Here is a 16,158-nt window from a genome sequence, read left to right as displayed (position 1 = left end):
ACTTGCAAACGCAAGGAGCTGCTGCTGTGCAGCACTGCAGTACCGCATCTGCCAGCAGCACCCAGGAGACGTACGGTGACGGTGAGCTGAGCAGGCTCCATGCTTGCCGTGGTATGGCGTCTGCACGGAAAAAAGGCGAAAAATGATGTTTTGCCCTTGCTTTCATGGAGGGAGGGGAGGCCTGACCCAGAACCACGCACAACAATGTTTTTGACTCATCTGACATTGGGAGCTCAACCCAGAATTCCAATGGGGGATGGAGACTGCGGGAACTGTGGGAAAGCCGACACTAGCCTTGGTACTGTGGACGCACACAGCTGACTTAATGGTCTTAAGTGGGGACACACACAATCAACTGTATCAAATTAATTTCTAAAAAATCATCTTATATTAAATCAACGTAATTTTGTAGTGGAGACATACCCTTAGTAACAGCTAGTTTATATTCCTTTTATTCTGTAATCCAGTGGATCAGAGCGAAGTTTTCCTCCCCACTTTTTAACAAATCCATGCTTTCATTTTCTTAGGACTTTTAGATTTAAGTATGATTTTTTTCTGTTGCATTATCAGAATGTCTGCTTTTAAATGTTTGCAACCCATGTGCTGAGACACAGGTACAAGCTCCTGTGTTTGTTTTGGGTCTATAGATTTGTATTAAAATAATACATCAGAGGCTGGAGCTGTGGCTTTCTCTACATGTTAAAAACAGATAGGACTAATTAGGCTAGCCAGTGACACACACACTATAGTCTGCCTTAGCAAGGCTCCAGGGGTCACCCCTTCCGTTTGCTTCTTTCCTAACTTTTTAAACCCTGTTAAAGTTTAACAAATGGTGAGATTGCAGTGAAAGATACTTTGTGAAAGTTCTAACAAGTATTTTATTCCCTTTACTGATTGTAAAAGACAAAAACCCCACGGCTTTGTGACTGCATGCAGCTCAGAGATAGCCTAGCTGAAGAGCACCCCACCCCTTGACTTTCCCCCCAGACTTTTAACACTTGCTAAACATGCAGTGTTTCATTATATAAAGGGTTTTTTAAAAACATTTAACATGAAAATAAAGGTTTTGTAATATTTAACATGAAAATACAGCATTGACTGAGCTGTAATATAACATGACCTTTTTAAAGGCTATTCTGTATGCAGTGAGGCCTATTTGAAGCATTATGTTTGTTGCTTTTTTTTAAAGTTTAACATGAAAAATCAGTATTGCCTGAGCTGTAACAAAACCAGGCCATTCTGAGGGATATTTTGTAGAAGTTTAGTGAACTAAAAAGGCTTAAGATACTAGCCTGTCCTTTTAAAAATAGCATTTTTAAAGTACCAAAACACCAACTGGGTAAGAATATGAAAACTGGCAATTGAGGGGAGTTTACAGACGTGTTTTAATAAAAAAACCAAAATTAGCAAAAAAAAAACAAAAAACCCAAACAAGATTGCTTTTAACAGTTTGGATTTATGCAAAAAGCACACGAAAAATAGCTTATTTAGAAGAAGTTAGCTGTTTATTGCCAGAGATAAGGAGTCTGCCCCCCCCACCTCACATCTTCCTACTCACCCCTCACCCCACTTTCTTCTTTTTAAATGTTTTTTTAAAATCTAAAGCGAGGACAAACAATTTTTTTTAAAAGCCACAGAGCTCAAGGCCTGGGGGTAAGAAAGCTGCCCTGAGTTTTAGGGGGAATGTTGATCACTCTTTTAGTGAAACAGTTTTGTAGGCAGCCGTTCCGCGTTAGTTGTTGTGCATTAACACGGGCGAGCGTTTGTCACTCAGAAGCACTTTCCCACGTTATGAGGTATTATGAAATATGAACAAAAACAAACTTAAAGATATTTTGAAGCAGGGCCTGCAAAGCGACAACTACAATTGTGTTGATCTTGTCTAAGCCCTGTCGGGGACTCGAACCCCAACAGCAAAGTTCGTTGTCTGACCGCAGAGAGACAGACAACACCAGCAAGGTCCAAAACAAAAGCTCTTTATTGACAAGTGCACGTGTCAGTAAAGAACTGCTCGTATCCGAAGAGAACCAGCCCCCCCTTTACAGCTTAGTATTAGCTTATATAGACAGTTTTATTACGTCATAAATTATTCACTTCACACAACCCATATCCCACCCCCCTTTGGTTAGTAACAAACCCTAATAACAAAGCACATCTGTCTTTCTTTATAATGTAAGCAAGTTGTGATGCCCCAGCAACTTTTTTATCAGCATAGTTGCCAAGCACCAGACACTGGAAGACAGGAGTTAACGCAGCTGGTAACTTGAGGATTGCACCTCCCTTTCTTATCTCACTTTTTCCCAGGGCTTTATGAAACATGCTGACTTCAGTCAGATTGACATAACTGGTTTTTGTGCTACATCTTTATTCAGGCCTAACAGCCCCTAGAGAATATATTTTTTTGGTTTTGTTTTTATAAGACACTTTCATGCAAAGTGTAACCCTAGATGCTGTACAGCATTAGAGCACATGAACCGGCAGACGAGAGACCTGAGACACTGTTGAAATCAGAGGGGTCATGATTAAGTCCAAATGCAGAGGGCCGAGGGGGGGGGGGAATGAAAAGGTCCAGCCGAAGCAGAAGATGGTTTGATTTAAGAGGGGTTCTGGGGCTGCTTTGCAATGGTCCAGATGCCCCAACAGCCTATATCCCTCGTGCACAAGCGCCAGGGCTGGGTGGGGTGAGGGGGCCTTTGTTAGAGGAACAGGCCGCTCATGTACCTCTTCTTGTTGTTGACAAACTGTAACCTAACTGCAGATATACTACGGGAGCAACCTACTTCCCTTTGACAAACCACACAGCCCTTGAACTTCATAAAAACACGCTTTACACAGTTATTTTCAACTCGCATTTTATTTTACAACATGCCCTGTTTTGTTCCCAAAACACGCTCTAACAGTTTTCTTGGCAAGATTTTGTCATTTGCTGAACGAAGACGTTCAACATGTCGCATTAAACATTTATCTGTCGGTTTGATGATTTCATCTAAAACGCTATTTGGGTCCTCAGTCTCTGTCACTTTGTCCACGAATTCTGCCCCTAGAGATGAATGTTCCTGGATTAAACAGCGCCACTGCAGCGCATATACCAGCATGATGATGATATTTAACACACTCTCCAGACACAAACTACCGCTAATTTCTTTAATTTTACAGTTCACATCATCTAAAGACCAGTACACACAGTCGTGATGACTCTGACTGGGAGCATCTATGGTGAACCCAGGACAATCCTCATTTTGTTTCTCTTTCAGGCAATTCTTCGCACAGCCACTCACACAATTGCATGCATCACAGTTTTATGGGGAGGAGGGATAGCTCAGTGGTTTGAGCATTGGCCTGCTAAACCCAGGGTTGTGAGTTCAATCCTTGAGGAGGCCACTTAGGGATCTGGGGCAAAAATTGGTCCTGCTAGTGAACGCAGGGGGCTGGACTCAATTGACCTTTCAAGGTCCCTTCCAGTTCTAGGAGATTGGTATATCTCCAATTATTACCTTATTTTTATGGTTATGAACTCACACAGGCTTAATACCGAATTTCTCCCTCAACTTGAGATAGTACAGGGCTATAGAATATGCATCCCCCTCTGATTCAGCATTATGTTGAGCATCTGGTTTTGGGTCTAGGCAAAAAGAGATTGGGCCCAATCCACTCGGCCCTTTGGAGCTGTCGGTGTCCATGTCGCTCCCAGACACTGGTGCCCCTTTCCCTTGGGTGCTTCCCCCTGGCAGTACCTCCACAGATCTGGGACTCCCCACCCATGGGACTCCCAACCCTCTATCTCCGCCTCGCCTCAGTCTATGGCTACTGCCCAGTCTCCATCTAGCCCCCACTCACTGCAGTGTACAAGCCATTCATCACTGGCAAGGGGGGCTTAAACCTGATGCCTTTGCCTATCTTTGAGCTGCTCCTTTGCAACCCTAGCAACTGCTCGGCCTTTGGCAAAGCCACAGCCTGGGGCTTTTCCAGGTGGGAGCTCCTCAGCTCCCTTGCCCTATTCCGCAGCACTGCTCCACTCAGGAACCTCGCTCAGTTCCCCGGAAGTCAGGCCCTCCTCCCTCTATAGCTAGAATGAGACTCTCTCACCTAGCTCCTGCCTAGCAGTCCCTTTATAGGGCCAGCTGTGGCCTGATTGGGGCATGGCCCCAGCTGAGGCTGCTTCCCCAATCAACCTAGCGATTGGCTCCCCAGGGCAGCCTTTTCCCCGGGCTGGAGCCGGTAACCACACTGCTATGTCCCTTCTTAGAGATCCATCACAGTTTCCAAAAATCTTTCTTAGCAGAGAGCTAGGGTTGGCTGGAGGTGTGCGGGATGGGAGCATTACCGTAACTCTGCATTTCCCAGGGTTCAGAGGGACACGTTTGGCCAGTCTCCACGATGAGGCAGAACTGGGCAATCTTAACTCTACATTAAGATACTTTTTTTAGGCAGTGAATACATAGCAAAATGGATCTACCTTTAATTAAAACTTATAATTTCGCCAATCTCAGTTTAATGTGAATGTTTTTCATCCACGGGCTCCCATGTGAAGGGGTTGTTTTGAATTTGCCAGATTATAATAATTTGTTAGAGTCTTTCTATTCCTTTTCTAAGATTTTCCAGTAAGACGAACTGCACCATTGCCAGGAGCTGCCATGGCTGGAAAACTCTCCCAAGAGGAATTGGAAGAGATGAAGGCTGCTTTTGAATCAGGAAGCCTCCTGGGAGCAGCAACAAAACTGCAGGAGGAGCTGGAGTCATTAAAAAATCAATCACTTGACATCGCCGTCACTGGGGAGTCCGGCTCTGGAAAATCATCCTTCGTCAATGCCATCCGGGGCCTGAGAGATGAAGATGAAGGTGCTGCTAAAACTGAGGTGGTTGAATCAACAAAGGATCCAGAGGCTTATTCTCACCCTGTACTCCCCAATGTAACAATATGGGATCTGCCAGGAATCGGGACTCCCAAGTTTCAGCCACACACTTACCTCAAACAGGTAAACTTCAGCCACTATGACTTCTTCATTATCATCGCCACAGAGCGTTTCACTTTCCTCCAAACCAACCTTGCTCAGGAGATTCACAAGATGAGAAAGAGGTTTTACTACGTGCGCTCCAAAGTGGATTCCGACTTGCATGCGGCTCAGACCCGCCGGCCCAGCACCTATGATGAGGATCAGATCCTGCAGGAAATCCGGGAGAACTGCATCAAGAACCTGAAGAAAGAAGGGGAGGCCTCCCCGCGGGTTTTCCTGATCTGTAGCTGGAACTGGAAGAAGTATGATTTCCCGCTCTTGCAGGAGACGCTGGCGAATGAGCTGGATGCTCACAAGAGACACGCTTTCATCCTGTCCCTGCCCAACATCTCAGCAAAAATCCTGGAAAAGAAAAAGGCTGAACTGAAGAAACATGTTTGGAAACTGGCCCTTGTGTCAGGTGCTATTGCCGCCATTCCTGTTCCAGGTCTGTCATTGGCTTGTGATGTAGCCATCTTGGCGGTAAACATGAAACTTTACCTCATTGCCTTTGGCTTGGATGATAATTCCCTTGCTAGACTCGCTAAGCAGGTTGGCAAGCCCGTTGCAGAACTGAAGTCTGTTATTAAAACAGTCCCAATGGCCGACTCAATATCAAAAGAGTGGGTGGTGAGTCTACTGGCCAGGTCTGGATGTGCTGCAGTGATGATAGCTGAAGATCTTTTAGATTTTGTACCAATTATTGGTCCTTTGTTATCTGGAGGAGTTTCCTTTGGAACCACGTACTACATGCTGAAACGCTTTCTGAATGATGCTTCCAAAGATGCCCAAAATGTTCTGGCCAAAGTTCTGTCTTAAGCAAAAGGTAAAGAGTACAAGAGTACAGCAACAAAAGATCCACCTCTACCTCACAGAGTAAAGGCTTAAAATCCTTTTCAACTGTATCAAAAATCTCTGAGAGTGGATTAAAAAAACCCCAATATAAACAAACAAACAAACAAACAAAAAAAGCAGTGAACAAGAGAGGGAGACAGAAAGAGAGGCCAGACCAGATCCCCTGGGGATTGAACATAAGAAGGGCCACACTGGCTCAGATCAATGGTCCATCTAGCCCTGTATCCTGTCTTCCAACAGTGGCCAATGCCAGGTGCTCCAGAGGGAATGAACAGAACAGGTAAATTCATCCCCAAGTGATCCATCCCCTGTCACCCAATCCCAGCTTCTGGGGTTCTGGCTGGAATTCTTTTTTCATTGGGTCAAAGTTATATTAGTAAAGTGACAGAACCACCTGAAACGGAGAGAAAGTTCCCTAACCAATGGTTGATCCCTCCCAGGGATAGTGAAGGAAGTATTTACCTTTTACATTTATCTCTCACCAGTGCAAGGTGTCTAGTGCAGCAGATTCCATGGCGCAAACCTGTTACGTGAGACCAGCACCGCCAGCAATCGATGCTTGCTGCTTCTCTTCATTGGCATGTTTCTCTTGCCATTAAATGCCAGGCTCAGCGGGCTCCACATTGTGGCATTTAGGGACTAAGGCAAAACGAATTAAAATGGAATCTGGTTGAGTGAAGGTCAAAACAAAACCACACAATATATATTTTTGAATTACAAACATGGCTCTGCCCTCCTGCCAACCCTTGTATCCAGCATGTCATCTTTGCACTCTGAGACCACCAGGAATGGACTTTATAAGAAACTCCTGGATGATTGGAATAACTGGGTCTAAATATCCCTACATTTCTGCAGCCTGGGCACAGAGTTAACCCTCTAATCATCACGTCGTTGTAAACTGAGATGGTTTAGCAGCACCCAAACCTCATTTCAGAGACTTTACGATGAAAACATCTCAGCGGAAATGACCGTTTCTCTGCAGAGCTGCGATTTGAGTTCTTGGTGCTGATTTTACACCTTTTTCCAATGGGGGCTGCACGTGTCTCTGAATCTGGCCCTTTGGCTTTACTATATCACAAACTCTATTGCTGTTTGTATCAGATGGTCTCCTGCTTGATTGACTCACATGAGCGACCAGACTCTATAACACATGGGTCCTAAAGTGACATGTGTCTCTGTGTGCCACATTCAATACCGAGCATGTCCACATCTCGCCTGGCTCAGTAAAATCCTTGTGTTAATTGCTTCGGGCTTCAGAATTATTAATCTTACAGACGTAGCTTTATAACTGAATAAACTCGCATTGAATTTGAACTTAATGTCTCCGTGTTGAAAGTGCCTCCTTTACAGGAAAGCTGGGAGTTAGAGACTTAAACACAGACCCAGCCTATGGCCAGATATCTCTGCTTCTCCAACACACGCATTTGGGTTTAAATACACAATGAGCAGGATTGGGGCTCCACCACACCACTGCAGGCCCTGTGTCCCTCCCGGCCCACGGTGCCCCTTCTCTTGGGTCCTGTCCCATGCAGTGCCCCCACACTCAGGGGTCCTCCCCTCCCTGGGGAACCCCAATCCCCTAATCCCACCTCACCTCAGTGACCCGCTGCCAGTCTGTATCTAGCCCCGTCCCTCAGGGGCAAACTGCAGTCTGAAGTGGCCACTCATCATCAGCAAGGGGGCTGGACCTGCTGCCTATTCCTGCTGAACTAGTACCTCTGCAGCACTAGTACTAGGATGGTGTGGACTGCACCCTTAGCAAGTTAGCAGATGACACTAAACTGGGTGGAGTGGTTGATACGCTGGAGGGTAGAGATAGGATACAGAGGGACCTAGACAAATTAGAGGATTGGGCCAAAAGAAATCTGATGAGGTTCAACAAGGACAAGTGCAGCGTCCTGCACTTAGGATGGAAGAATCCCCTGCACTGCTACAGACTAGGGACCAAATGGCTGGGCAGCAGTTCTGCAGAAAAGGACCTAGGGGTTACGGTGGACAAAAAGCTGAATATGAGTCAACAGTGTGCCCTTGTTGCCAAGAAGGCTAATGGCATTTTGGGTTGTATAAGTAGGGGCATTTCCAGCAGATCGAGGGATGTGATCATTCCCCTCTACTCAGCACTGGTGAGGCCTCATTTGGAGTACTGTGTCCAGTTTTGGGCCCCACACTACAAGAAGGATGTGGATAAATTGGAGAGAGTCCAGCGGAGGGCAACAAAAATGATTAGGGGGCTGGAGCACATGACTTATGAGGAGAGGCTGAGGGAACTGGGATTGTTTAGTCTGCAGAAGAGAAGAATGAGGGGGGATTTGATAGCTGCTTTCAACTACCTGAAGGGGGGTTCCAAAGAGGATGGATCTAGACTGTTCTCAGTGGTAGCAGATGACAGAACAAGGAGTAATGGTCTCAAGTTGCAGAGGGGGAGGTTTAGGTTGGACATTAGGAAAAACTTTTTCACTACGAGGGTGGTGAAGCACTGGAATGGGTTCCCTAGGGAGGTGGTGGAATCTCCTTCCTTAGAGGTTTTTAAGGTCAGGCTTGACAAAGCCCTGGCTGGGATGATTTAGTTGGGGTTGGTCCTGCTCTGAGCAGGGGGTTGGACTAGATACCTCCTGAGGTCCCTTCCAACCCTGAGATTCTATGATTCTATGATACCTTCTGTCTCAGGCCCTTGACCTAGGAGTTCACCAGGCTGGAGCTCCGCAGCTCCTCCTGCCATTCCCAGCACTGCTCTGTCCAAGGTATCCCTTTCTAACTACCAGGCAGCCAGTCCTTCCCTCTCCAAGGCTGTGCTTGCTGGGGGCTGTTGCAAAAAAAAGGAAATTCAATTGTAGGTTGTATTAACAGGCCTAGCATGCAAGTCACAGGAGCTGATAGCAGTGCTCCACTCTACTCGGCACTGGCTAGGCCTCAGCTGGAGGACGGTGTCCAGTTTTGATCACCAATGTATAGAAAGGATGTGGAGAAACAGGAAAAGACCCAGAGGTGAGTGACAAGGGAGATGAAAGGATGGAAATACAACACAGACCCTCAGCATGAGGCACAGTGCCCAAGGCCAATATCAAGATGATAAAGCTCTAATTTCACGTGGGGATCCTCTCATGTGAACCTCAGCCAATACGCATGAAGGGGATGTCCCCACCCTGCCCTGAGTCACAGGCTAGAGAGGGCTATTAAAAACTCCAGACAATCCTAGACCATAAATTCGCTGAGGTGAAGCCGAGGCTGAGAGTTCAGGTCAATAATTGGAGGGTGAGAGTCCCAGCAAGAACGCTGGAATTGGCAAACAGCTTGTTTGGGGTTTTTTGCCTTTTTATTCCATTCAGGATTCACCAGTTCCACATTTCTAAAACTGCCCAGTTCCTTTAACAGGCCTCATGCTAGACCAAGTGCCCCCTGCTTGGTGCAGCACAGAGCTCCCAGCCCCGGAGCACCGGTAGTGTTAACCCACCGTTGCTCCTCCCCCATTCTAGGACACGCTGTGGCCCCAGGGGACACATTAGAAAAGTCCTGGGGGCTTGTCAGAGTTATGGCATTTGGTACCTCGCTGCCTGTTGGCCGCAGAGCTGCCTGGCATCTTGACAGTGTTTTACACTTTAGCCACGTCTCTTCCTCCCCTAAGCCCACATCCACCATGGCCCTACACCAGAACTTGTGATGGGTCCTGCAAAGGACAGCGGCTGTCTTCTGGGGTTCCTGTGCCAGGGAAATCTTCCCCCAGCCGATCTGGGGCCTTTAGCAACCCTTTATACCACTCTGGGGCTCTTTCACCCAGTTTAAAGGGGCTGGAGCAGGGACAGGGAGTATAGAAATGCCCACACCTCAGTTTCACCGTCATGAGGTAGTAGTAGTAGCAGTGAGTTACAAAGTCCTAGATAGGTCCTATCTGGGTGTGGCTCCACAGGCCGGCATTGTGGGCTTGTGCCTGTGACGTGTATGAGATCTACCTTGCGCTGCGCAGTCTCTAAAAGAGAGGGCGACTATCTGCTGTAGTGATACACCACCCTGGGCCAGACGTAGGAACATCACAGTAGCCAGACTGGGTCAGATCAAAGGTCCATCCAACCCTGTCTTCCGACAGTGGCCAGGGCCAGATGCTTTAAAGGAAATGACCAGACCAAGGCAATTGGAGTGATCCATCCCGGTGTCCAGTCTCAGCTTCTGGAAGTCAGAATCTTAGACACACCAAGAGCTTAGGATTGCATCCCTGACCATCTTGGCTAATAGCCATTGAGGGGCCTAACCCATAGGAACTTATCTCATTCTTTTTTGAACCCAGTGATAGTGTTTTCCTTTGCAACATCCCCTGGTAACATGATGCACAGGCTGAAAGTGTGTTGTGTGAAGAAGTACTTCCTTAGGTTTGTTTCAAAGCTGCTGTCTATTAATTTCATTGAGTGACCCCTGGTTCTTGTGTAATGTGAACAGGAAGGCATCAGGAAATGTGCTTATCTGGAGGAAGAATGACCAAATTTATACCTAAGCCTATGAGGATGACTTATGTAGGGCTGATTAATAGTAAAACAAATACAAATTACAATATAATCGTCCCCTACGAGCCTTTGAATATCCCAGCCCCCAGTGATACACCAACGCAAAGCAAACCGCGTGCAGTGAACAGGGAGGTAGCATTGCCCTGAGACGCTGAATCAGAGGGTTTGGACAAACTGCCTTCCTACCGAGAGATTGTCAGTAAGGTCCAGTCTGTCCTTACAGCCTTTCACAAGAGTCAGGTGAGCCTGGCACTCCTGTTCCTAGTCCCCCGGGGAGGCGATTTCACCTGCATGGCCAGGGATATGGGTAACTTTGTTAACAACCACAGCATGTTCCCGCATCACGAATTGCAGACAGAGGCTCCATTGCCTCTGAGTTACAGGGCTCCCAGCGTGCATTGCACGGTGCACAAAGGCAGTGAGGGGCAGCTTCCGGTGCTAACAGGGTGTGTGTGCTCCAGTGTATTTCCCCAGTGTGTGCCTGACTCCACCTGTAAATTTGTATTTTCACATTTTCCAATGGTAAATGCCGGTGAAGGAGCACATTGCACGTCCGACCTGCCATGGTGTGGCCCCTAGCACTGAGAGACTGTTTAATAACATTCACACCTATCAAAACTTATCAGCACTAGCTGCCAAAAATGAGCTAAATAAATCAATGAAATGCCCAGAACTGAGAGAAAGCAGTGGGAGAGAGTGGATGCAATCGAAGCTCTTCGCCCAGCAGAGCTCTCCTCAAAGCTTTTCCTTAGCACAAGCGATTTAAATTTACACCAAAAAAGCCTCCATTCACGAGACCCCTCAGCTGCCAGAGGGCGCCAGAACCCTCTCCAGTCCGCAAGCACCTAAGAGTTGGCACTTTACAGAAAGCATCCCGTAGACTTCAGTGGGCTTTGGATCGGGGCCTAGGGGAGAAACAGACCCTGGACGAGGTTGGGGTGAGACAAAAGCCTTTCCTGAAATGTGGGGGGGACATGTTGCCCCCTCACCCTTCCATCCCCTTGTGGTTGCACCTATGGCTCAACAAGCTGTGAAACACCGAATCTCTCAGCTTGAGCCTCAAATGCTTCAGTTCTTCTGAGCTCTCTTGATGAAACAGGCCAGTCTCCAGCTGTTTGAGTAGGAAACTCTCCTCTCTCTCTCCTTGTTACATTGATTAATGTTGGAAGAGAATGGAGCGTGTCACATATAGTTTTACATAAACAACAACCGGACAGGCAGTTTGGTGCACTCATGCTAGGGTGACCAGATGTCCCTATTTTATAGGGACAGTCCCGAGATTTGGGGCTTTTTCTTATATAGGCGCCTATTACTCCTCCACCTCTGTCCCGATTTTTCACACTTGCTGTCTGGTCACCCTAACTCACGCCAACGACAGCTGCAGAAACTGGTGCCAGTAAAATTAATACTGAGCTAACAGATCATCCCAGGGGGTATTACGGACTCTGGCCAAGTTCTCAGCTGGTGTAAATCCATGTAGTTCCACCGGAGTCAAAGGAGCTGTGGAGATTTGCACAAGCTGAGAATCTGGTTTGTTGCTGTGCACGGTTTGGTGTTGATTTGGGGGGGAGGTTCCGTACACATACGGACTCGGCCTGCCCCTGCTTACCTGGCGAGCTCTGACAGGAGCACAACAGGGACAAGTGAAGAACAGAGGGTGAATTTATCTGATGTGCCAGAGACAGCCGGTCATGGTGTCCCTGTGCCCAGAGGGTCGTGTTACTTCTTCTTTTAACCCTTCCCATTTCTTCCTTGTTTTGCTTAGAGTTGGTGTTTAATGGGTTGTATCTGAGTTGAGCAGGGATTGGGGCTCAGGGAAGTGCCCAGAGCAGAGAGAGAACCCCAAGGTGGGGACACCTAGCCCCTGTCCTGAGTGACCAGGGAGAGGCCCCCAGAAATCCTGGGCAGGGGCGGCTCCAGGCACCAGCGCTTCAAGCACGTGCCTGGGGCGGCAAGCCACTGGGGCGCTCTGCCGGTCGCCGTGAGGGCGGCAGGCAGGCTGCCTTCGGTGGCTTGCCTGCGGAGAGTCCGCCGAAGTCGCGGGACCGGAAGGTCCGCCGAAGCCGCGGGACCAGCGGACCCTCCGTGCTTGGGGCGGCAAAATGTCTAGAGCCGCCCCTGGCTTTGACGCTGTCTGCCAATCCCTATGTTCCAGTGATGATTATTTTATTGTTACACCTTCAGGGAACATGAATTGGGATCTAACCTTCTTCCAGACATTCAGTCCTGCCCAGTGCCCAGCTAACACCTCAGCACAGGGTGTCCTGGGAAGGGCTCTGTATTCCTGGAAAGTGTTGATGACTCCCCTACCTGACCCCACCCTATGGGCTGCTCTCTTTTCTCCCATGCAGAAAATAGACTGCTACGAACCCAAACAACCACTGCAGCTCATACAAACGCCATCAAAGAGTCAAGCAAAATTACCCAATATCAACACAGTCTGGTTTTATGGGGAGGCTTTTCTGGAGCCCCTTTTGTGGAATTGTCTGAGTGAGCCAATGCATGGACGTGGCCGGCAGAGGTAGAACATAGAGGGAAAGGGAGGTTTCACCTACTTTCTCTGACATTTTTTCACCTGGGGAAATGTGAGAAAAGTGAGACAATGATGCCAGAGTTTATGAGTGAGACAAGGTGGGTGAGGTGATATTTTCTGTTGACCCAACTTCTGTTGGGGAGAGAAAGGAGCTTTGGAGCTGCTGGTGGATGGATGCCAGGCTAAACAGCTTCACAGGCCGTTCCCTTGCCTGTGCAAGAATTAAGGGCTGTCAGAGTTTTGTTTGCTGACTGAGAGCCATGCCCGCCTCCTGATTTCCTGCCATTTCTGGGAAAGGGGCAGCTCAGACTTTTGCTTTCGGTTTCCACTGGAGTCAACCTGGCTTTTCCCCACTCCCTCTGTTTTTAAAGAAAAGCTCACAGGTCTGGTTTTGCAAAGAGTTAAAGAAGAAGAGAATAAATCATTTGATGTGAATGGTAAAACCTATTCTTCATTTGTAAAAAATACCGTGTCATCCAAAATAAGAAATCAGGTGCAAATATAAATAAAATAAAATAATAATTAACAAAGTACCAAAATGCTAAAAATAAAAGTGCTTAAGTAAGTCCAGTAAAACTAATGATTTTACCTCTTTTTAAATCTCAAGGTCAAGCATGTAATCTGCTTTTCAAGCAACAAAAGGGTAACTATTGTGTTTTTTTAAATCCTCACATAACTATTAAACTCTTGTCCCTTTTTTTATAGCAGTACTCACAAGGTAAGAGCAATCGAAAGTGCATTGTCAATTAAATCAGTACAATTAAAGGGGCAAAGGCATTAAGATACAAATGAATGAACTTTGATTGAATGATTTAAATAAAGGGTAATCAATTGTTTTGTTTCTTGTTTGTTTTCTAGCATGCATTGTTTTCATTCATTTGTCCTGTAAGTGGAGCAACGTTTGTCTTGTCCTATACATGTGTTATACGTTTGTGTGTGTCACATAACTGTTTTGCTGCTTTCTCTTGCAACAATATCATCCGTAAACCTGTCTGCCAGAAAGGTTTCACAATTACCCTTCCCTCTTCCACGGGTACTTCAGAGGAGCGATTCGAGCTGTAAATAAGCTGGTGAAGCTGCCACAAGAGGCTGATCTGAAATGTCACCCAGCCAAGGTGCATCTGCTCACTCAGTTTCCTTTTAGAAATTACCTTGTCTAGAGACAAACAGACACCAGCTCAACAGCAGAGAGATCTACATTTGCATTCGCCTCTGCCTGTCCGTGTATCTGCCTTAAAATCTATTCTAGGCCTTATCGGCTACAGCAGATATGCTATACCTGCCTCAGTCAAAGTGGTGCTGGACAGAGGAGCACACAAAAGCAGTTGCTGTTATGAAAAAAATCCTGTAACTTCTGCGTTAGTTCTGGTCCTGCCAAACCTTTCCATCAGGAGGTTACTCCAAACAAAATAGCACTATTGCTTTTTCGTGTACGCTCTACTCAGCCCACTATGCAATGTTCTGCTGTCGTGTGTGCACTCAGGGGCGGCTCCAGGCACCAGCACGCCAAGTGCGTGCCTGGGGCGGCAAGCCACGGGGGGCGCTCTGCCGGTCGCCGTGAGGGCGGCAGGCAGGTTGCCTTCGGCGGCATGCCTGTGGAGGGTCCGCTGGTCCCGTGGCTTCGACGGACCTCCCGCAGGCGGGCAGCCGAATCCGTGGGACCAGGGACCTCCCGCAGGCAAGCCGCCTAGGGCAGCCTGCCTGCCGTGCTTGGAGTGGCAAAATACCTAGAGCTGCCCCTGTGTGCACTGAAACGCTTTGCTTCGTCTCATCTGCAGTTGCTTTTCCTATCTAATTCAACGGGGCTCTGTAACACCCTGGCAGAATTCCTCCCTTTCTGGAGGGAAACGAAGGAGAAAGAAGGAAATGTCCCTCCAAGAACTGAGTTTTTCATTTTCAACATCAAAAGTTTTTGATGGAAAAATCTGAGCCAGTTCCAGCTGTGGCTGTGTATCGATGGGAGCTGGTTGCAGATGGCCTGAGACTATTTCCCAGGGTAGGAATTCAAAGCTGCACCGCCCAGACTCAGGGCACCCTTCCCAGCTCTGTTACAAAATCTCCCTCACAGACCTTGGCTGACAGTTTCCGAAGTGGCCTGTAATTTATGTTCACCTGCTCTAAGGGTGCTGCCAGTAGTAGAAGAGGCAGGAGTTGGTTGTGATGGATGTAAATAGGCTTGGAAGGATAAGATTTTCATTGGTAAACATTGATCAACGTCAATTTCACCAGACACACCCAACCGAATGAATAAATATTTGCATCAAACTCACAAAATTTTCTGATAGGCTTAGTAAGAAAAATGCTGGTTGAGAATTTATTAGAGTTTGATTTTAGGCTCTTCGCTTTGCATATTCTGACAGATGATATTGACAATTTGTGCTTTAGGAGTTAGAAAACTTTAACTTTTTGAATCTCAGCATCTTCTGTCATTACATCGTTATGGCCCTCCACCATTTCCCACAACTGTGAAAATTTAAATGGATAAAAATAGAAAAAAATGCTAAAAAATAAAGATTTCTATTATCCATTGAAATAAAAAAAGCTAAAAATTAAATTCAGCCAACCCTAGATATAAAAAGATGAGCTATCGAGAATTGTCACTCCTAGCCTGTGCTACCTGATTTCACCCCTGGGGGTCCCTCTAAAACTAAGCAGGCCCACCCACTAGAATTAAAATGTTCCCCATCCAAATAAATTTACAAATCTCCAAAGAATTTGGTCTCTGGTTTGTTTTATTCAGTGCAACAAAATAAAGGGGAAGCGAATCCGGCTGGGAGCCCAGAGCCCCTGGAAGGGGACAGTGGCTGCAGAGAGGGATAGACATAGGCAGAAAGGGTGTTATTGAGTGTAGTGTGGCCATTGCACGGGTGGGGGATCAGGAGAGGAGCTGCATGAGAAGGAGCCCAGCGAGGGCTGGGATGAGGAGCCCAACTGGGCCCCGTGCTGTGCCCGATGCTTTGCATTTGAAAGTTAGATCCGTACTGATCCCTGCAAAGGACTCCGAAGCCTCTGTTGTATTTGCACAGAGAGCCTCAGTAGTGCAGCCCTTCATGGTCATCGATGTGGTTGTTCCACCTGTGTGGGAAGGAAAAGCAGGTGATGAGTGTCAGGGAGCAAATCCACTCCTTGACAGGCTTGGGACACAATGGCCTCTTCTGCCTCTCCTCTGCTCCTCAGAGCTCATTCCAGGTCCCTCAGAGCCTCCATCTCCTCTGCTCTCCACAGCCTGTCTGGCCCTGGATGGTCTCTCCCTCTTCTCCTCTGCTTGGACCCAGACTCACTC

General features: G+C 47.2%; 1 protein-coding gene across 1 annotated transcript; it reads left to right on the top strand.

Annotated features, from left to right (window-relative positions):
- The first annotated feature begins 4,594 nt into the window (after positions 1–4,594).
- LOC123351425 (interferon-inducible GTPase 5-like) lies at positions 4,595–5,923 on the top strand. Its single transcript, XM_044990767.1, has one exon. The coding sequence runs from the start codon at positions 4,635–4,637 to the stop codon at positions 5,811–5,813; it is 1,179 nt and encodes a 392-aa protein (XP_044846702.1). The 5' UTR covers positions 4,595–4,634; the 3' UTR covers positions 5,814–5,923.
- The last annotated feature ends 10,235 nt before the right edge of the window (positions 5,924–16,158 follow it).

The sequence above is a fragment of the Mauremys mutica genome, chromosome 17 (assembly GCF_020497125.1).
Source record: "Mauremys mutica isolate MM-2020 ecotype Southern chromosome 17, ASM2049712v1, whole genome shotgun sequence".
In the NCBI taxonomy this organism is placed as follows: domain Eukaryota; kingdom Metazoa; phylum Chordata; order Testudines; family Geoemydidae; genus Mauremys; species Mauremys mutica.
The sequence above is the reverse complement of the archived record's forward strand: the minus strand, read 5'-3'. Positions and strand labels throughout refer to the sequence as shown.

Excerpts from the sequence above, each read along its gene's own strand:
- LOC123351425 (XM_044990767.1), top strand. The coding sequence starts at position 4,635 with ATGGCTGGAAAACTCTCCCAAGAGGAATTGGAAGAGATGAAGGCTGCT.